The sequence below is a fragment of the Pundamilia nyererei genome, unplaced genomic scaffold, assembly GCF_000239375.1.
Source record: "Pundamilia nyererei isolate P.nyererei 1_Seehausen unplaced genomic scaffold, PunNye1.0 scaffold00069, whole genome shotgun sequence".
Lineage (NCBI taxonomy): Eukaryota > Metazoa > Chordata > Actinopteri > Cichliformes > Cichlidae > Pundamilia > Pundamilia nyererei.
Window position 1 is genome coordinate 2,754,575 of NW_005187470.1, and position 22,581 is coordinate 2,777,155.

Consider the following 22,581-nt stretch of genomic DNA (forward strand, 5'->3'; position numbering starts at 1 on the left):
CACACACACACACACACACACACACACACACACACACACACAGCCTTACAGAAAAGAAGGGAATTCCGATCCGTCACTGAGATGACATCACAGTCTCCAATAATAAGAAACAGTCAAACAAGGGAGTCCCCACTTCCCTCCTCCCTCATACACATCCCACAGAATGAACAGAGGGTAGAAAGAGTAGTGCTGGGCAGAGTGACTCTCATTAGCTCCCAGAGAGAGAGTCCCTTTTAAGGGATTCACATGCACACACGGGAACGCGCCGACATACGCACAAACACGCTTTAGTTGCATCTCCATAGCGACCAGCTCTGCTGTCCCAGCTTGGGGAGGAAACTGAGTGCTTTAAAGCTGCTACAACGCAAACACACACACACGCACACACATACAGCTCTGTTCTAATCCGTGTCCGGCCACGACGGAAAAACCTCTCCTCATCTTATCACCCGGCTACCTTCCTCTGTCACTTCTCTCCTCTCCCCGTCCAGCCCATATTTTCTTTTTCTTCAACTTCCACCCTCTCTCCCTCTCTCACATACCCTCCCCCTCTCTTTTTTCTCCCTTTCACTATCTGTCTCTATCCCTTCCCCGTCTGAAGTACATAACAGAGGTAAGTGCTCTTGCTCGCTGTGCGCCTCTGGGTTTAATGTGCTTTAACTTTCAGTGCGCTTTCTCACAGTAGACTGAGGTGAGCTTAACTATCGGTGCTGCAGGTACTGTTAGTGAAGTAGGCAGAAAAACTGTTTTGTCTTGTACTCTGCCGGTAGGTCAGTTTCTGCTTTGCCAGCTGTCGTGCGCGCCTCGACAGTATCTGTCAGTTCGTTTGCCCTGGCAATAATCAAACAACCATGCGTGTGCTTGTATATGTGGGCTTGCTTTCATACTGGTATCTTATTCATCGATTTTCCATCACAGTAGCTTTGTGACTACAGACAGCCTTTTTATACCCTTTTTTTTGTCTGTTTTTGAAACTGTGCACTTAAAAGTGCATATTATCTGCTATAGCATCTTGACTTTATCCCATTAGAGCAATTGTGATAGCTCTATACTTCAGAGTACTTCAAGAGGAATGAGAACCCAAAAAGTAATATTTGATATCAAAATAATAACTAGCACATGTTGAAATCTTTAATCACTGTTTTCATACACTCTTGTGGGACTCTATAGCTATTGAATTAATAGGTCAGCCTTTCTTTGGTAGAGTTGTCTTTTTGATTATATCCAATTGTCCTTCTGTGTTGTATAAACAGTTCAAGTATTTCCACAATAATAGTTCTCTTTAAGTGCTTTTCATAGTGGATATCTGATCTTTCAGCCCATGTTAAATACACCAGTGAGATACCCTCTCTAATGTGCTGTGGCTGAAATAACAACTCCCCCTAAAATCAATGAACAGTCTGGCAACAATTTACACACCCCAAATCAGAAAGCCCTTGGTTACAAAACACAACAAAACAATTAAACGCTCTTTCCAACACAGTTTCTCTCCAACATCCAAGCACACACATTCTGTGACATACGCCACATCTGGAACCAAGAGTGGCTAAACACATACCTATTTAACAGTGTGTCTCCATCTTCCCCTTTTTACCCTCTCGCCTCTCCTCTCCTTCCTGTCTCTGTCTGTCTCTCCACCCACGCTTTCAGAGATGAAAGAGAAGAACCCCTGGCCTACGCCTGTGACCATCATCATCATTGTGATTGGTGTCATAGCGATTGTTGCCCTGGTGACGGTGGCGGTTTTGCAGAACAAACCTGTCCCCCAAAAGTACAAGGTAAAGTACTCAAATGTTGTGACCTGTTCCCTGTGTGGGAGTCAAATGTGTTACACAGGAATCTCAAGCCAAAGTCCACAAACCAAATAAGGCATCTTGTCAGTATATGACCTCAGCTTGTACAACCGGCTTTACAAATCCACCACCAAATATGGCCAGCGGATATCAACAATAACATTAAATCATCTCTTTAGTTACAGTTGCAGATCCAGGTTTGAGTCTCACAGCTGAAAGCATGATCTAGTTTTTATAAAGTACTGTACTCCTAATTCACATGGATTGGTGCCACAGTTTTGGCAACATGTAGTTTATACAATCATTACCCTGATGTTAAATGTTTGCATGTAACTAATTAACTAGAATTTGTTATTTTTCTGCTCCTCCTCCAGTATGGGATTGTGCTGGACGCTGGATCTTCCCACACAGCTCTTTATATTTATCACTGGCCAGCAGAGAAGGATAACAACACTGGCAGAGTTGAACAGACACACTCCTGCAAAGTCAAAGGTACAGTATATGTTGCACAAATACTCTCATATGACAGTGCAAACTTACATATATGCATTAATATGATGGAAATTGCATATGAATCTGCATATTTACTGATATAGCTATTAGTGTTTGTGTATGTGCGTGTGTAAATTTGGTCATAAATGATACATTCCTGTTTAACAATGATTCCTTCTAAAAAGCTGCAATTAAGTATAATTGTATTATACTATTTTCCTTAAGTCCAAGGTGATTCATTTTCTCTTCATTCAGTTTGAAATCTTATGCTCTTTTAAAGAGAACTGCAGGGCATCTGAAGCCAAAGACTGATCAAAATTTACATCTAGAGACTTGGTGGATTAGCATAACCACTTACTAATTATTCATTAGCATTATTGGGTACACATCTGATGGTTCGTTAAAAAGCCTCCACATTAAATTTCATATTAAATGACAAATGGCACTGGGCAACACCTTACAGAGTCAGCTATTGTTTCAAATGTTGTGTTAAGTCTATAAATGGATTTTATTCAACTCTCCAGGACCACTATAGAAAAAAAATGACCACAGATAACGCACTAATCAATTCAGACACTGCCTGAAAATGAGAAGCTGGAGTGTAGGTGGGTTGCAAAGTGGCTTGGAGATACACACCAACTGTAGGCAGATTAAGCAACCTGAATGGCACACCGTTTGTGATTTATGATTTGTCACATACAGTGGCTTGCAAAGTATTCGGCCCCCTTGAACTGTCCCACATTTTGTCACAAATAAATAACTGCAAAGTGGGGTGTGCGTAATTATTCAGCCCCCTGAGTCAAAACTTTGTAGAACCACCTTTTGCTGCAATTACAGCTGCCAGTCTTTTAGGGTCTGTCTCTACCAGCTTTGCACATCTAGAGACTGAAATCTTTGCCCATTCTTCTTTGCAAAACAGCTCCAGCTCAGTCAGATTAGATGGACAGTGTTTGTGAACAGCAGTTTTCAGATCTTGCCACAGATTCTCGATTGGATTTAGATCAGGACTTTGACTGGGCCACTCTAACACATGGATATGTTTTTTTTTAAACCATTTCATTGTTGCCCTGGCTTTATGTTCAGGGTCATTGTCCTGCTGGAAGGTGAACCTCCGCCCCAGTCTCAAGTCTTTTGCAGACTCCACGAGGTTTTCTTCCAAGATTGCCCTGTATTTGGCTCCATCCATCTTCCCATCAACTCTGACCAGCTTCCCTGTCCCTGCTGAAGAGAAGCACCCCCAGAGCATGATGCTGCCACCACCATATTTGACAGTGGGGATGGTGTGTCCAGAGTGACATGCAGTGTTAGTTTCCTGCCACACATACCGTTTTGCATTTTGGCCAAAAAGTTTCCTTTTGGTCTCATCTGACCAGAGCACCTTCTTCCACATGTTTGCTGTGTCCCCCACATGGCTTGTGGCAAACTGCAAACGGGACTTCTTATGGTTTCCTGTTAACAATGGCTTTCTTCTGGCCACTCTTCCATAAAGGCCAACTTTGTGCAGTGCACGACTAATAGTTGTCCTATGGACAGATTCCCCCACCTGAGCTGTAGATCTCTGCAGCTCGTCCAGAGTCACCATGGGCCTCTTGGCTGCATTTCCGATCAGCGCTCTCCATGTTGAGCCTTTAGGTGGACGGCCTTGTCTTGGTAGGTTTACAGTTATCCCATACGCCTTCCATTTCTGAATGATTGCTTGAACAGTGCCCCGTGGGATGTTCAAGGCTTGGGAAATCTTTTTGTAGCCTAAGGCTGCTTTAAATTTCTCAATAACTTTATCCCTGACCTGTCTGGTGTGTTCTTTTGGACTTCATGGTGTTGTTGCTCCCAATATTCTCTTAGACAACCTCTGAGGCCGTCACAGAGCAGCTGTATTTGTACTGACATTAGATTACACACAGGTGCACTCTATTTAGTCATTAGCGCTCATCAGGCAATGTTTATGGGCAACTGACTGCACTTAGACCAAAGGGGGCTGAATAATTATGCACACCCCACTTTGCAGTTATTTATTTGTAAAAAATGTTTGGAATCATGTATGATTTTTGTTCCACTTCTCACGTTTACACCACGTTGTATTGGTCTTTCACGTGGAATTCCAATAAAATTGATTCATGGTTGTTGCTGTAATGTGACAAAATGTGGGAAAGTTCAAGGGGGCCGAATACTTTTGCAAGCCACTGTAGCTGTGTAGGAGGGTATTAGTTGAAGTGGGTTGGCATGAAGATCAGTTGAACTTAACTTTGGTGCCTGTCTGAACTAATGCTATGCCTGTTTTGTGAAAGCTTAAAATAGCAAGTTATGCTAGAGCAAAAGAATATACTACTATACACAGAGCTAGATGTGTTTTTGGCTTAATGTTTTGTTGTATGTTGATAATATTGTGGTAGCTATGTATTCAGTAAGCCAATTAATCATTTTAACAGAATAAAAACAATTACACATGTATTCCAAATCCCTTCACATCCGATTAGTAACTGTACTCTCTGTTTTCTGAAAAATCTTTATCTGTGTTTTTGTTTTGGTTCCAGAGAATCTAGACGTGGTTATTTTGTAAAAGCAATGACAGACAAATGAAAAACAATAGCTTATTACAACACAATCTCATGGTGATGACAAGACTGTAGGAATTCAATGCACAGGCAAAAAAGGCATGTCTGGCACCTGCAAAACTGCAGAATGGCACTTTTGTTTTTATGTGGACTAAACAAAGGAGCTATTGTATGTTTATTGGTAAGCCTTAAAAGTGCATTTAGAGACAGCCAAACTGGGTGTTTCCCTACAGCTTCCCGACTTTAAGTCAAATATAGATACTGTATCGTACCAAATAAACACAGAATAATTAAAAATTTAAGCATGGTATATATAATTTAATTAAACTGTTGTCATTTACAAAAAAGTCATTTATTACCAATAACGCTATTAATTACATACATGATATACATGTAAATACCCATAACTGTGTTATATTTTGAACTGAAACTAGTAAGGCACTCCTGGCTGCATCTTTGCCTAGTATTAGGCAATTTATTCTATAAGTTCATTTAACCTCAATAACATCTTTACCTGGCCCGTCCCCTTCTGAAATACAGAACAGTTCCTGAAATTTTACAGATGAGTGAATTTTTAAGAAGGGTCGCTGTAAAGACAAGGCTGTCACTGTGCTTTATTGTTACTAAATTTCTGCCCAGTAACCCTCCTGACTTTTTGTTTTAACAGGTAAAGGTATTTCCAGCTATGCGTCTGAACCATGGAAAGCAGGAGAGTCTCTGAAAGAGTGCATGGGGGAGGCTGAGGAGACTGTCCCCAAAGAAAGAGCTCACGAGACCCCACTCTATCTGGGAGCCACAGCAGGAATGAGGCTGCTGGAGTATGTTGCACAAGCTTAGACATTTTCATGATAAAACCTAGAAAAGAATGTTTTTTAAAAACACCCACAGTGAACAGCTTTTCATGCTGATACTGTTTAGCTTATCTCCTGTCTAAAAGCTGAAACTGTGTTTGCATTGGCAGTGCAAATATTGCTATTTTTTTGTAACCGTTCGTATTTGCACATTTATCTCCACAAGAACTGCCAGGACAGTGAATAGGTTACTGTCAAAGCCATTATGCACAATACAATATATATATTATTTATGGGCTGCTGTATTGATCTGACTTGTGGATGTGACTCACACATACATTTGTGCCATGTGTGCCTGCAGTATTGTGAATAGCTCAGCATCAAAGAACGTATTTCAGGCTGTGGAGAACGCCTTGCGGAACTCCCCCTTCTCCTATCAGGGAGCAAGAATCCTCAGTGGGCAGGAAGAGGGTGCCTTCGGGTGGGTCACAGTCAACTACTTGGATGATCGTCTCAAACAGGTCAGTTTGTGCACATCAACATACAGGTCCGTGCACATTTGTCCACACTGAGACGTACTTTGTGTGTGCCAGTACTCCTGGTTCTGCACTGACCGAGTGTTATTTTACCTCTTCTGCAGGGCTTGAAAACAACAGGCGCTCTTGACCTTGGCGGGGCGTCTACTCAAATTAGCTTTATATCCGATGATTTTGATGGCTCAGAGTCACCCATCAACTCTGTCAACTTCCGACTCTATGGAAATGATTATAACCTGTATACTCACAGCTTCCTGTGCTACGGAAAAGACCAAGCGTTAAAAATGGTGGTGGCAAATCACACTCAGGTAAACTTCTGACCTTGGTTCCTGTGTTTTGTGAATGAACTGTTCAAACTAATCAAATATGGGATCTTATCTTAGAGAGCCATAATGTTCTTAAATGTGCAAAAGTACTTAGGCTTCATTGTTCTCCATCTGTTGCACCTCACTATCTCACTCTCTCTCCTAGTCAGGTGCAACAACAGTATTGGATCCTTGTTTCCACTCAGGCTACAATGAGACAAAGAACTACTCCGTCCTTTATGACAGCCCCTGTGTGTCAGGCAGGAAACCTCAGGAAGTTCCAGAAAAATTTGATCACATTGGGAAAGGAAACTTCCAAGAATGCCAAGAAGTTGTGAAAAGTGTATTTAACTTTACTTCCTGCAAATACAGCCGATGCTCTTTCAATGGGGTCTTCCAGCCTCTTTTGCAGGGGCCATTCGGGGTAAGTGAGTGTTTCTCCATGTGTAGATTTAACCTGGTTTCTAAACAGTCATCCAAGTATATCTGGTGACTAATTTTAGCATTTAGCATTCATGCATTTATTCATTCATTTTTTGCCACATCTGTGAGAATGACCCCATTCAAGTTTAATTTACTGCCCGACTATCCTCACTTTTATTGACCCAAAAGGAGCGACTGAGGACATAAACTCATCAAGAGAGTATTTATTTAAGTCAAGACAGAAAGAATCCTACGGTGCCTAAAGTCTATTGCCTTCAGACAGAATAGAGCTTTAGGGCACTTTTTCATTTGCTTAATTTTTCGGTCCGAGAAGTTATGTCCATCTTTTATACTGCTCATGTCTGCTCTGAAGATCCCCTGTGAGCTCTAACCACTCTTACCACAACTCGCAGATTACAAGGCTGCACAACAAAACAGACTACTATCAGCAGATGCAGGCTATGATCATGGGGTTGGAGTTCATCCATAGCATGAGACTTGTTCGTGAACAGCCACATGTATGCACACAAGTGCACACATTTTGGGCACTCATTTTGCATCCAATATGGAAGAAATTTCATACAAAAATAATGCAGTTATATCATGTGGACTATCTATAACTGTACATGGCTTCCTAATTTGCTTTTATTCACTGTGTGTGCAAATTTTATAGAAAACAAAACAGAAGACCAGTAAGAAAACAAATGGAAATATTTCAGTAATGTTATAAAGCCTGAATGAAAATTAATCAGAAAAATTATGACCTGAATACACCCAACAGATGCTGATTCGAAGTTCCCTCTTTATGCTGTTTTCTACCCCACCCCTTGAGCAACCCCATCTGATTCCGATTCTGTGAGAAGTGTGAACTCTCTGTATCACAAAGTAGAGGATCAACTGGAATTATTGAGTCACAATCTATCTGTGGGAAGCACAGAGCACTCGTGCCATTTGGGCGTGCACAGGGGTTACAGAACATACAGTATAATCAATTCTGCAATCCTCGAAGTACCAGTTTATTGAGTTACTTCTGTTTTTAACATGACTGACATTAATTGTGGAACGCCTCAGCAAAAAGCGCTTGTGTTTCCTCATCTTCCTGATCTGAATAAGAAAATAAACCTTTGTAACATTAACTGATACAATAATCAGTCTGAAGAGACAGTATACTTAGGTTGTAGTGATAGAATAGAAAACGTCTATGTTTCCCTTCTAAAAAACCCCCGAAAAAATAAACTAAATCATTGCAATACTACTGAATATTGTATCTACCACAGACTATTTCTTTTAATTAGCAAAGACTAATTTGACGGTTGTTGCCACCTTAATCACACAGCTAGCCATATTTCTTATAGTATAACTGCAACAGACCCCAGCAACATGGTTAAGATGCCCAGACAGTGCAGTACATGTGGTAAACCTGCCATGTTGAAACCTGGCACACAGCTATTGGCTACTGCCACCGGTGTTAGGATCCACCTCTCAGTAATAAGCCACACCCCCAACAATCAAAACAACAAAATTTTAATTTATGTTAAAAAAAAATCATCCCCTTGCAGTTGTAATGAAGGGGGTACTTAGCCGATACCTTATTCTAAAATATTTAGGGGGAAAACGTTTTAGTGGTTTAAGTGGCAATTGTTATGATTATGATATAATGATTTCAATAAATGTCCGATAAATTTCCGTAGTATTTATAAATTGATTACTTCACTTTCTAGAGATATCCTGATTTCCTCCTGTCTCATCGCTTTCTCTTTTCATCTTTCATTTTAGGCGTTCTCTGCTTACTACTTTGTGATGAACTTCCTCAATTTGACGGATACATCCATGCCCCTTGAAACTGTGAAGGAAAAGCTAAGCCAGTACTGTGCTACCTCTTGGGATAAGGTCAGAGAAAACGTATACATTGGTTATATACATAAAAAATGTTCTGTCATAGTCACCCCCTTCTGTGTCTTATCTATGTCCTTCAGCCTGCCTGTAATGTACACTGATTGCATCCTTACGTTTGAACTTCCTGCACAGATAAAGATTCAGCATCCTACAGTAAACGTAAAGTATCTGGCTGAATACTGCTTCTCGGGCACCTACATCCTCACCCTGTTGACAGAAGGATATGATTTCACTGCAGTGACTTACTCAAACATAAAATTCATCAAGAAGGTCAGTAGATCACTGTCCAGCTTTTTCCTGTCTCTTAAAGAGAGACATCCACACCTGATAGGTCATACTGACCTGACCTTGTACTTGTGTGTGTGAGTGCATATATAAACAAATACCTACTGTAACATCCATCTTTCTGGACACATTTAAGTCTCTGTTGGAAAGTGACAGGTGTGGAAAAACCTCAACTGTGTAAAAGGTGGTTTAAAAATTTAGGATTACATTTAACTTGGACTAACTGTAATCCTCTCTGCCAGTTTGGGCATTCAGCTGTCCTTTGGGAGGCCAGCTTTAACAAGCATTGGTATAAATACCGGGCACAAGTTTTATGCAAAGAGCTAACTAAGCTCTGAGTTACTTAAGAATTTCATAGCACCCTTATCAGACAACACTAAACTATTCCAGCTACATCTAATATGCTTGCAGTTTGCAGAAACAAAAAGCTCTGCTGTTCAAACAAGAAAGTAAAAAGCAAAGCACAGAGGACATAAAACCCCTCAAAACAACAGAACCACTCTCTACCACCACCTTAAAAGTGATTCAAAAAGTAGGTAGCAACAGCCCGTGAATTATACAGCAGCAAAGCTCTTCTCATCTGAGGTAAAGTGCAAAGTCAGCCTTCAGTTTAGGTTTCAGATTAAAACGAGACTCTCGGTTATCTCCTCACAGAACACACAAGGGAAATAGACTACGCAGAATATTGCACGTAACCTAATCAAGCAGCCAGAAAATAGATTGCAATTCCTTTTTCATATGAAACACGGCAAAGATTTTACACTTCAGAGGAATATTCACCAACCACCTCCTCAGCCAGCTGCACACACACACACATGCTGTCATCAAGAAAGCCATACAAACTACAGGCAGTAAACAACAACTTCTTGTTTTTGTTTTTTTGCATATTTGTCACAGTTAGGAAATGCTTGATTACAGTTTTTGCTGCAAAGGGCAGCAAAACCAGTTCTTACAGCAGGTTTAAGGGGCAATTACTTTTTTGGGGGGTTTGCAAGGATAGGTTTAGATGGCTTTTTTTCCGTAAATAAATGAAATCATGATTTAAAAACTCATCGTGTATTTAGTCAGGTATGTTGCTAATGGGTGTAGATCTAGATGTAAGCCACTCACCCTCCTTCTCTCACAGCCAAGTTGGCAAGATTCTAACATTATCAGTGGTTACATCCTCTGAGTAAAATGGTAAATGGCCTGTATTTGTATAGTGCTTTACTAGTCCCTAAGGCGCTTTACACATTCAGTCATCCACCCATTCACACACACCAGTGTGTATGTGAATGGGTGGGGCGCACTGACAGAGGCAAGGCTGCCAGACACTGGCGCCACCGGGCCCTCTGACCACCACCAGTAGGCAACGGGTGAAATGTCTTGCCCAAGGACACAACGACCGAGACTGTCCAAGCCAGGTCTCGAACCAGCAACCTTCCGATTACAAGACTAACTCCCAACTCTTGAGCTACAATCGCCCCTTTAAAAGTTAAATTATATTACACACAAGAATGTTTAACTCTTTCCAAGAAGCCTTGATTAGAAAAAAGCAGTGAGCAGATAAGGAATTCATTGCTCTGTTCTAGTGACTTAAAATGCAGTGATAAAAGGGACATAAATCACACCATAACAAGAAAAACTCAAACCAGTTCAACCTACATGCAATACAACAGGATTAGTTTGGGTGTTACTTCGTATTACTCCAGAAAGACTAGGTGGCAAAAAACAAAAAAACAAGAAAGCAGCCAGTCTGCTTCCTTGTTGTAAACTCTGACAATTATTACTCTGCTATAATTATACACAGACATGCACACAAATTGGATTCTGTGTAATCAAATATCATAATCATTTATTTAAAAAATGAATAAATAACACGGCTGAGTACTTGAAAAACAAAGGATTAACATCAAACGTTGATTCACAATAATGCTGATTGGAACTGCTGGTGTTCTTTGAACCCCTCAATGTGGGGCCTATTACAGGTACTGGATGATACTGTAGCTAGATGGGGGACCCAGTTAGCGAAGGATAGACCAGCAGCTGTTTCAGACTGTGCAGTCACAGTTCTAATTAACATCTCGTGTAAGAATTTCGATGTTTACTTTTTGAATTTCTTTTTTTACAATTAGCAAGCATATGCTGTGCGAGTGAAATTACCCATAATACCCTAAGGAAGGCATTTCACTATAAGCCGCTACATCAGGTTAACCTCACTATACTGACTGGTGACAAATTAAAGGAAAAACCTGAACTCTTGATCCCTACTTGTGTGGGTTGAACACTTAAAGGAGAGTTTGGACTGGCACATTAATCAGTGCTTTGGCATACTGAAGATCTTCTAGTAGTAGCAAGGCTTTTTAAGACAACTGAATTTAAACGCTTTTTATTTGAATTTGTCAACAGTTTATGTTTATGGTGATCGCTTCCCTTCTTCTTTGTTTCCAGATAAAAGGCAGTGATGCAGGCTGGACTCTGGGTTACATGTTGAATCTCACCAACATGATCCCAGCTGAGGCTCCTGACTCACCCCCTCTCCCCCACGCTGGCTACGTCTCCATAGTAACCGTCATGACAATACTACTCATTGGCCTCCTCTTACTTCTCGCCCTCCGCATATTCTGGCCCCGTTGCTCCAAGAAAACACAAATTGTATAAACACTCTGAAGCGTATGTATGCATGTACAGTTATGTGCAAAAATCTCGAGTCACTCCTCATCTATTTATATTTTCCTTTCAAGGAGCCACATGTACTTGTAGTCTAAGCAGCGAGAGGTGAACCGTCTTCAAGAAACTTAAAGGAGTCCAGGCTCTTGTCTTTCCAAGTTCCATAGACAACCATAACCTTGATGACTGAGAACCTACACAAACTATTATTTTTAACCTCTCTTGAGCAATAGTTCTCTAGACTTCCTGAAGGTCTTTCACAATTCTTCTTTAGACATTGGCTGCTTTTTCACTTATTTTCAGTTCAGTCTTTGTACCTCGCCATTTAAGAGGATTTTTTTTTCTTAAGCCACTTAACGCTGACCTATGAGTCATTCAAGTATAAAAGAAAACACCTAGCTCAAGGGATGAACTAGTGTTCTGTCAGCACAAAACAGACAACTTAGCAATGAACTCATTTTAAATAGTATCTTTAAGCACTCTGTTATTAACAACTATTGCAAAAATGTATCATGTGTTCACATTTCTTTCATTAAATTCGTGAAAAATGCCAACGATAACACAGTTTAACAGACACAAGATGTATTTTTCACCAACAAAGAGCTATTATTTTTAAAACTTAATATCTCAGCATCATGTGCAATGTGTCCTTAAATAAATTGAGGAAACTGGACAAGGAAGAACTGGCAGGCCTGAAAAACTATCTACAGGAGATGAAAGGTATCTTTAAGTGATTTCCTTAATTAAGCAATAGGAAAGAATCCAGCAAAGACTTGACAGATAATTGGAGAAATGCATCTGGCTCTGATTCTGTCAGAATTTTATCCACCATGCAACATCGTCTGGAACAAACTTTTAGCGTGATAATGATCCAAAACATACTGCTTACAGTAAAAGCATACCTGGATGGAAAAATACACAATGGAACACTATCAGTCATGGATTCCCCTCCCCAGAGCCCAGATTTCAACATTACTGCAGCAGTGTGAGATCATCTTGTAAGAGAACAGGACAAAAGGCAGCCAACATCTAAAGAAGAGCTTTGAATGTCCTTCAAGAAGTTTTGACAACTACTTTCTACTCAAAAATTACAAGAAATTTTGCCCAAGAGAGAAAAGGCTGTGTTAAAGAATAAAAGTAGTTCAACCTTCTGATTTGTTGCATTTGTAAAAACCGTTTTTTTGCTTGTGTTTTATTGTGTTTCCATGTATATTTGTATGTTTCATTAAATCACTACCCCATCCCCCATTTTCCAAGCAAGAAATAAAGACATGAAGGGTGGCTTAAGACTTTTGCACTGCACTGTGAGTATGTGTGAGTGGCAAATGAGATAGAGGACATTTGCAAATGTTTGTGTTTGTGTTGACTGTTTTACTAGGTAGTGGGGAGGTTAAAGGTCATACGGATTGAAGGATAACAGTGTCTCCCACAAAGGAGTAAGTTGTGCATCCCTGCTTGAAGGACATTTCCTGTATAAGAGTGTATGTGTGTGTGTGTGTGTGTGTGCATGTCTGAGTTTGAATGTGTGACACCTGAAAGTGTGCTTGTACCCACGTCAGTCTGCATGTAAGTGTCTTAAATAATGAACATGTGAATGTGAAGATACTACTGTATAAATAAAATAACTAAAGTTTATAAAAAAAAAATCTGATTGGCACTTTTACACTTGTTAAAAACATAATCACTCATTCTCTTTAATGTTTCATCATGCATTTACATTTTATCCCAAAAAACAAATGATTTTTGATTAAAAACAACAACAAACCAACAATTTCAAAGTTATGCTTTTCATTGAATCCCTTAACAAAAACCCTCCAAAAAACAATTATTTCTGATTGTCAAGATTTGAGTCTGTTTTAAAGCTGCTTTGTGAGTAAAAACAGAAATAACTGCAGGCATAAAACATCCAGCATTAATTGTATATTTGTTTTATTGCTACTAAAACGTCTTTCGGCATATTCCTTCATCTCCCACAGTGTTAAAAATGACATATTTTTGCACCTTGGTTACACTTTTAAAGAAATACATCCCTAAACAGCATGAGATAGCAATTTCAAGTAAAAGCTTCATGTAAATCCAGCTGTAATATGAAAGTGCTGCCCTCTAGTGTCAAGAAGCGACATATTGCAGGGTTTTTACCACTTGATTTTCTACATTCCACCAAGAACTGAAGGCTAATCATAACTTGTAAGGAACCATGAACAAAAACATTTGTATTCTTTGCTATCACCTGATCTTCTTGTAATTCCTGTATATAATTTACACAGGGCTCACTGACGACACGCCTGATTCTTCTGGTACTGCTTTACTGTTTTCAAGAAGGCAAATTTCCTATGCAAATACCACCATAGATTATGAAACGTGCCAAGAGTGGATGTTAAATCCTCTGGAGCAGACTTAGCTGCTTTGGAATTTCAACATCAAAACTTGGCAGGAAATGGAAACTTGTGGGGGTTTCCCTCTGTTTGGGGGGCCCAGCCCTTCCTCTGTGCCAAGATCTCTATCGGCAGGGAATTGCACAGTAAGGGTGGAAACAATGCCATGCTGATAAACACTTCATTCTTGGCAATGGAAAAGAGCAATCGCTTTTTTAAATAACTTTGCTTAGATGGTGATATATATATAAATTTGTTCAGACTCCTTATAAACTCTAGACATAGAAAGAGGTCAAAGCCGGTACGTCCTGTGCAGCCATGCATGGAGAATATTACACAGCCCCTTAAGAACAGTTTGTACTAAAATACCCTGGAAGCCAACACAATCTGTCATCTCGGTTTTCCGTTAAGAGCACTTCCTGATGCCAGGGTGTAAGGCGCTGACTTCCCATTCTGTCGTATGGATGCAGCCTGTTCTGACACAGAAGAGATGGTTGCTGGGTGATCTATCACATGATCTGCAGTATCGGCCAGCTGGTCGCTCAATTGATCACGGTCGATGATGTTGGTGGTCTCTGAGTCCAGTTCCCGAAGGTTTTCTTCATAAAATCGATGTCTAAGGCGTTTCATTTGGGGAAGCTCCCAACATGTCTCCAGCACAACCAGGACACACACCAAGCCCAGCAGCAAGTAGACTGGAAGAGCAATTTTATTGGTCAGTAAATAAAAGGTGCAGATAAAATAACAGGGACTGCTTTGTTTGATGAATTTGTAATTATAACATTACTACTGTTACAGGAACACCTAGAATTTTTCATACCAACAAACAAAACTGAAAAAAAAGGTGTCACGGTGAAAGGAGCCGCTGCAACATGGAGCCGACGGAAAATTATAACCTGACTCTGAAGAACCCCTTGGCTTAACGAGATTAATAGCATGTTTCGCCTCAGTAATTATCTGTCAGGCCCTCAACGCAAACAGTTCCCTTTGTTCATTCTTGGATGCAGCAGGCAATCATTTTCAGCCTACAAGCTTTAAAACACATCCCCAAAATGAACACCCACAGCAAAAGTCATTATGCACTTATTGCCTTCAGAGTTGATAACAGAACTAACGAGCTGATGCTGGATCTACATTTGCCAGATGCCCAAAAATACAACTGCCCATCCCTCCATATAAATTATGGAGGGATGCAAACATACTATCCCACACTGGCAAGCAAAGTAAATATCACACCTGGTGAACACTGGCATGTTAGTATTGTCAGTGTGATTATGTTAGCATGCTGACATTAGCATTAAACCTCATGAAAATCTTTAAAATCCAACGCACATGATGAAGAGTCAAGAAATGGCTAGAAAATATGAAGCATTCACCTTTATGGATTTGATTAAGTCATTCTCTTTTAAAACTCATCAGAGTATTTTTGTTTTAAGAAATGAAGGCCGTTCTTTAAAGAAAATTGCCAAAAAGCTAAAGGTTTATTAAAACACTACGTATTACTAACTAAAGCATCTGGCTCTTACAGTTATCATTTAGGGAGCTTCCTAACTCTAGAAACAGAAACTGTGATGTTCTTGTTTACTTGCTTAGTTGCGCACTCCACCCCCCTTTGTACTCCTGTTAAAGCCACTTTGCACTGTTGTATGAAGAAAGTAGTGCACACCTGTGTATAAATTGTTCAGGTTCTCTACAATGTCCAAACAGAGAGTAATGGCTGGTGGGAATTGGGAGTGAAAGCACTGCTACCCCATGCTAAAAAGACCCGGATGAGATGGTTTAGGCATTTTCTTACAATGCCTACTAGGTGCTTGGAGATTTTCTGGGCAGGTCCCATTGGGAGAAGACCCTGGGATAGACCCAAAACATGCTGGAGAGATTATATATCTCATCTGGCATGGGAAATCCTCGTAATCTGGCAGGAGGAACTGGGGAGAAGGATGTCTAGAATATCCTGCCTAGCCTGCTGACTGACTTTAGCAAAGGAGAAGATCATGAATGGGTGGCTCAATTCTTAGAAAAACTCTGATGAATATCAGAAGACGTTTACCTTATTTTCAGAGTCACTGAGCCTGATTCTCCATGTGTTTATTGACTTTTTAAATCAATAGAACAGCTTTTAGTTGTGAAAACATAATTATATTTGAATTGCTTCTTTTTATTTTCTAATGATCCAATAACCTTGTAGCATGATAGATGGCATTTTACACATTGTGTCTTTGGAACAAAGGGTGTATTTATATAGATATTTTATTAAAAGTCAGGAATTTCTAGGTGTCGGTTTAGCTCAGAGGTTGAGCAGGAGACACGAAGGCCTTTACTGTGCGTCTTCTCTGTTTTCACTAAAAACTATCTTATAGGCAAGAGAAAGCCCAAAAAATATTCCAGATTTTTGATATTTAATTGTTTCTTTTTACAAAATAAATGATCTATTTCATGATATATTAGATTAAAAAAATGTGACTGCCTTTTTAAATTCTACTCACCTGTAATGGCCAGCCGGTAGAGGTGTGGGTGTGGATTTACGTCTTTACTGGGAGTTTCTCCTGGTACATAATCTCCAAGGCCAATAGTTGTCAGAGAGATGAAGCAGAAATACAGAGCCTCTAGGAAGTTCCAGTCTTCCTCGAGAGCGACAAAGATCCATGCAGGGATAATTACAAAGATAAGGGTCGTGATGAAGGCAAGGAAGGCAGCATGGATGACTCCCAGGTGTGACTTAGACATAGCCCATCGTCGATGGAAGTAGGACAGTGGACGACGTGTGACCACGGACATGATCCGTTGAACCGCAGCAGAGAGGAAGAAGAGGGTAACAGGGATGCCAAGGAGGGAGTAGAAGATACAGAAAGCCTTCCCCCCATCAGAGAGAGGAACAGTGTGGCCATAACCTGAAGACACAAAAAAACATGCAGCACTATGTAAATTACAGAGTTACAGTAATAAAAGGAGGAATTCTCCTCCAGGATTCACCCGGGATTTGTGAAAACTAACTGTAGTTAGCCTCAAACAAGACTCGTCAAGTCTTAAAATGAAGCAGGCTATAGAAATAAAGAAATAATTAATTTATTTTTAAAATTTTTTAGGATATCCTCTGTAAACTTTGCATGATTTCACGCTGCCTATTAGTTTCCTTTTGGTTAATATAAGCTACCACTTGTGCCATGTCGTATGTGATGCAACAACTACTCTGTTAAAATGCTAATATAGCCATTATAAACTTATATCTCAAAGGTCCTCCTAGACCTCCAGAAAACTGAAAAATAAATAAATTCATGCATTTATGTAAACATAAAAGTCTCACCCTCAAGAAGTGTTGGCGACAAATGCTGAAGGTTTGCACAAAAACTTATCGTTTTTTTTATTTATCTTAAAAAAACAAATGAGTTGAGATAAGGATTTATTCTTCTAGAGATGCATTTACTGATATGTCTGATAAAAATACTACTTTCCTGAGTGTATTACTTATACAAAGGCCCTGAAAGGCAGGACAAATACTGCTTTCATGGATTATTTATAGAATCTGGACCAAAATTCATACAATACAATAACAATACATGTAATAGAGACACCTTGAAACACACACTATTTATAAAAGGACATTTAAGCTAGACCTTGATCAATAAAATTAGGCAGAGGGATTTTTCTCATCTTGGTTAATCTTGACTTAAATACACAAAACATTATTACATGATATATTGAATTTCTCCATCATTTAACACGGCTTGCTTACTGTTAGTTCACTTACCGTACATGTCCAAATGACCAAGGGAGCTATTTTTATGTCATTTCTCTTTGCTCACATTAAACTGAGGTAACAGAAAAGTATATCAGTAACAAAGTAACAAATTCATTACTGTCTTTAGTAAACATTTCCAGCATCTGTGCTTTATTTGATTATTCATTTTTACTTTTACGAGTACTTTCTTCTCGTTGCAGTTTCAAAACAGGTTTGTTACTTTAGGCTTAACACGTTTGAGGGAAGTTTTTGTTTCACTTCACTGCGTGCCTTAAAACATCAAATCGATTTGAGGATAAATGGAGGGAACGGTAAAACAGAAAAGATATTCCTATTTGTGTATCCATCACTAGAGCGAACAGAAAGGAAGTATCCTTTGTAAGTGGCAGGTCATTTCAAATGCAATGTTTCTGTAAGTTCAACAAAGATCAGTAAAAACACAAACTGCTTGTGTGCAGTTTGTCACACAGTGTCTGCTAGCAAAAGGTACGGCTGCTGTATTTCCCAGGGAGAGAAAAGAGTTTGAGATAACTTCACTGAGAGATGGAGAATGATGTAAGAAACACAGGACAGGAGAGGAAGGAGATCTCAGGTTATATTTAAAGGTAAGGACTGCTCAGTGACATGTGATAAACTGGATAAACTGAAATTTAAAGCTAGTCTATTGTAATTCTACATACTTGTCTGAACTTGAAGGTTATTTAAAGTCCAATGCAGTTAATAATTCATTCCCTTAACTACTATATTTTTTCTCCTTTGGAAAGAAAAAAATGAACATCCTAAACATTTATTATTCAAACCACATTATTTTCCAATGTGTTAAAAGTGGCTACAGGGGATCTTTAACCATAGACTTATTAGTTACAGCGAGGAAACCTGTTTATATAGCGTGCCACAAATTTACATTTATTCAGCTAAATGGGCCACTCACATTTTCGACTCTCGAAGCAAAGGCTTTTAAAGTCTGAACACCTGTATCCGTTGGACTCACCTGTTGTGGTCAGCACGGTGCTGGTGAAGAACAGGGAGGACACAAAGTCCCAGCTACGCTGGGTGTCGTTACCCAGGATGGACACTCCATAGTTACTGGCCTCGAGAGCGCGGGCCAGGAGCTCCTCTAGGCGAGCGTCAGACACACAGGAGTTGTTCCTCAGGAAGTCCCGTAGATCCGCTTTGAGCTTCTGCCGGAGCGCGTCTTCGTACGGCAGCTCGATAGCGGAGAAGATCCCGGCGCCGACGATGAGGTAAAGGATGTAAGCGACAACCAGCAGGCCGAAATTCAACGCTGACTGGTGCCTGTCTATAAACCGACGGCACGCGCCTCTTGTGCACCCGCGTACCATCCCACTTGCTTAAAGTTTGTTTATTAAAAAAAAAAAAAGTACTCAGTTTAATTTAAATAAATAGAAATCCTGGAATCTTTTGGTAGAGACTTCTATGCTGTACTCGGTGGATGGACTCGTCTTCCTCATTCTTCATTCCTCAGTGGTAGGGCAGTGGTGACGTCACTTATTCACCTTACCAGGTGGAGTGCGTCTTTAACGGCACTTCCCTCTCAAGCCGGTCGAACGGGTTTTCTGTTTTGAGTCAATGGAAATTAATTAATAAATCATGAGCAAGGTCAGCTTTCTTCGGTGACCCAGATTTACTGCGACCAAACATACATTTTGCATTATTAAAACAGCAGAACATCATTTTAAACCAAAAGACCATCTTTTATAGGGGTTAGGATACACCCTATACTTTCCAAGCCCATTTTCTTCTTTATTATTCTAAAAAAAAAATTCAAACACTGTTTTTGAATAAAATTATGTGTTATCTAAACTTTGTGTGCTTCCATTTTCTTACACTTTTACTCCTCCATATCCCCGTGGACAGTTTTATCAGAGCGTTGAAAATCCTCGTTGTTTGTAATTAATACCTTTACCACTAGAAGACGCTAGAGACCATGTTTCTACAGTCGTGTGTGTGCGAGTGTGTGTGTGTGCATACTGTGAGCTACTGGCGTCATCAGAAAAGAAAAAAGGAACAGTTGATTTAAAAAAAAACATTTTATTGATAAGTAACCGCCAGACATGTGCTCCACTTACTCCATCATCAATTTATCTTTGCATCTTTCCCTCTCATGTCTGGCATCTAGCAATAAATAATTATTTACAGCCATTAGGGAAGCACAAAATGAAAAGCAACAAGAAGTTACAGTCATTAGAGATGCTGTCAGAGCAGTAATATACAGTGAATGAGACAGCCTGAAATCAATACTGCTGCATACAAAGCTGACAGATAGAGGATGGTCATTAATTGATAGTCTTGGCTGGATTAACGCCTGAGTCTGGTGTATCCTCTCTCTCTCTCTGGTGGATATTTGTGGAATTCCCAAATTATCCCGAGACAATAATTCAGTTATCTAAGAATCAAAAAGAAAAATAGTCACTTTTAGGAACTGCTGTGTGGAGACATGATCTGAAGCAGTGATAGTAGGTAAGGTAAGTTCAACACAGAAAACATTGCACTTTTTGACAGTTGTACAGTTGCTGATATGACAATACATTTCAGATGGTTCCACTATAAAAAAAAAGTAGATAAATGAATTTAATAAAATGTTTAAAGCACAAAAGGTACAATTATTTAGAAAAGTGTAAAAAAAAATGGCCACAGATTTGTGCTGCTGGACTCCGCCCCCCTTTTCTCTCCTACACTAATCTTGTGATCTTTAAAAGGTGCCTGATCGTCAGATAGGAAACTACTCTAGGTTTTACCTTAAAGGTGGTGTATTGTACCACCTTTAAGGTGTACAATACACCTTACAAGTTTTATACATCACCCACAGCAGCAGAGGGCAAAATTAACTGACTCAAAAGCTTGCTTAGTTACTAAAGAATGAGTGAGGAATGCTTCAGGAATGACCTTATAGATAATGAAAAATTCATCAGTACCTACCTAATAACTCCTGGTCTAGGACTTTATAGTAAATAAAGAACAAGCTAGGATGTATTATATTAATAAGTTATTAAGTAATAATTACTTCATACACTCACTGCTTTGTTAGACACACCTGGTCAATTGCTTGCTAATGCAAATAGCTAATCAGCCAATTTCATGGCAGCAACTGAATGCATTCAGGCATGTAGATATGGTCACGAGGACACGCTGAAGTTCAAACCGAGCATCAGAATGGAGAAGAAAGGTGATTTAAGCGCATTTGAATGTGGCATGGCTGTTAGTGCCAGATGGGCTAGTCTGAGTATTTCAGAAACGACTGATCTACTGGGATTTTCCACACAACCATCTGTAGGGTTTACAGAGAATGGTTCAAAAAAGGAGAAAATATCCAGTTAGCAGCAGTTCTCTTGGAGAAAAATGGCTTGTCGATGCCAGAGGTCACAGGAGAATGGCAGACTGCTCTGAGCTGATAAAAAGGCAACAGTAAATCAAATAACCACTCGTTAAAACCGAGGTATCTAGAGGAGCAACACATTGAAACTTGAAGCAGATGGGCTACGGCAGCAGAAGACCACACTTGGTGTCCCTCCTGTGGTAACTGAGGCTACAGTTTGCATGGGCTCACCGCAATTAAACAACGTAAGATGAAATGTGTCCCAATTTCTGCTCTGACACTTGGATGGTATAATAAGAATTTGGTGTGAACAACATGAGAACATGAATCCATCATGCCTTACAATTACAGTTCACGTTGTTGTTGGTGTGATGGCGTAGGCGATATTTTCTTGGCAAACTTCGGGCCTCTTAGTACCAACTGAGTATCATTTAATCATCACATCTGACCTGAGTATTGTTGCTGACCATGTCCATTCCTTTATGACCACAGTGTTTCCCGAACACGAGTTCACTGTACTTAAATGACCTCCACAGACACCAGGTCTCTATCCAATAGACCATGTTTGTGAAGTGATGGAACGGGAGATTCACGTTGTAGATGTACAGTGAATAAAACTGCAGCAACTGCGTCTCATGTTCATGTCAAAATCTCTTAGGAATGTTTCCAGTGCATTGTTGAATCTGTGGCATGAAGAATTAGGGCAATTCTGAAGAGAAAAGATGGTCCAAACCAGTACAAGCAAATTGTACCTAATGAACTGACCAGTTAGTGCAGTTATCTGTATACGTACTGCTGCAAAACCTCATACAAAGTAGTTACTTAGTAGTTACTGATTTTTTCAGCATGACTCCTCCATTGCCTGTAATCCATAATTACTTAATAAATTTTAAAAAGAGCAGGGTCCTCAAAAAGTATCTCAGTATTCAACATTCAAACGCACTTATATGAATAACTTAATTCTTTGTAACATAATAAAGGCAAACACCATAAAAATGTAATGTAGAAACTACTAGAGGAACAACTTATTTACGTTTCTTACACTAAAATTTGCCTTCACCATGCCAGTCATATAATAACATGTTAATAATCTGTGCATAATCACAGGAGGCAGGGGGTAATTAATGGTAAGGTAAACCTGAAATAATGAGAAACCACTGAAGTATGCTTTGGTCCTTGATGCCACATAAAAAGAGCAACAAGTAATCAGTGTAAGTAATTACTGTATTGAGTTATGAGGACAGTGGCAAGTTGTTAAGGCAAGGATAATTATGAACTCACCGGTACCTAATGATTCACTAACACAGGATCTCCCAGTTGATTCTTTAGTAAATAATATTTTTCACATGGAATGCCAAGAGCTGGATTTATTAGGGAACTATCAATGAGCGTTTACTATCAGGCCATT

At 39.7% G+C, this 22,581-nt stretch overlaps 2 protein-coding genes across 5 annotated transcripts in view; one reads left to right on the forward strand and one right to left on the reverse strand.

Annotated features, from left to right (window-relative positions):
- entpd1 (ectonucleoside triphosphate diphosphohydrolase 1) overlaps positions 1-12,046 on the forward strand; it is a 20,871-nt gene extending 8,825 nt beyond the window's left edge. For 3 of the 4 annotated variants that reach the window (XM_005736503.1, XM_013911650.1, XM_013911651.1), the window contains 9 exons: positions 1,651-1,778; positions 2,168-2,285; positions 5,505-5,655; positions 5,990-6,149; positions 6,269-6,472; positions 6,636-6,893; positions 8,669-8,782; positions 8,921-9,058; positions 11,504-12,046. In XM_005736503.1, the coding sequence (XP_005736560.1) occupies positions 1,651-1,778; positions 2,168-2,285; positions 5,505-5,655; positions 5,990-6,149; positions 6,269-6,472; positions 6,636-6,893; positions 8,669-8,782; positions 8,921-9,058; positions 11,504-11,713 (1,481 nt within the window). In that variant the 3' untranslated portion in view covers positions 11,714-12,046. Of the gene's footprint in view, positions 1-64; positions 614-1,650; positions 1,779-2,167; positions 2,286-5,504; positions 5,656-5,989; positions 6,150-6,268; positions 6,473-6,635; positions 6,894-8,668; positions 8,783-8,920; positions 9,059-11,503 lie in introns of those variants that run through there. The other variant, XM_013911649.1, reaches the window with a different exon arrangement.
- Positions 12,047-13,567: 1,521 nt separating this feature from the next.
- Positions 13,568-19,329, reverse strand: LOC102214517 (potassium channel subfamily K member 1-like). The gene is made up of 3 exons (XM_005736504.1): positions 18,828-19,329; positions 16,584-16,988; positions 13,568-14,792 (listed from the first exon to the last, which is right to left on the reverse strand). Exons 1-3 carry the CDS (start codon positions 19,177-19,179, stop codon positions 14,488-14,490), a joined length of 1,062 nt encoding a protein of 353 aa, XP_005736561.1. The 5' UTR covers positions 19,180-19,329; the 3' UTR covers positions 13,568-14,487.
- Positions 19,330-22,581: the final 3,252 nt, after the last annotated feature.

Coding starts and splice junctions, on each gene's coding strand:
- LOC102214517 (XM_005736504.1), bottom strand. CDS start 19,179: ATGGTACGCGGGTGCACAAGAGGCGCGTGCCGTCGGTTTATAGACAGG. Junction 16,989..18,827: donor CACCGTGCTGACCACAACAG/GTGAGTCCAACG, acceptor TTGTGTCTTCAG/GTTATGGCCACACTGTTCCT. Junction 14,793..16,583: donor CTACCGGCTGGCCATTACAG/GTGAGTAGAATT, acceptor TTGCTCTTCCAG/TCTACTTGCTGCTGGGCTTG.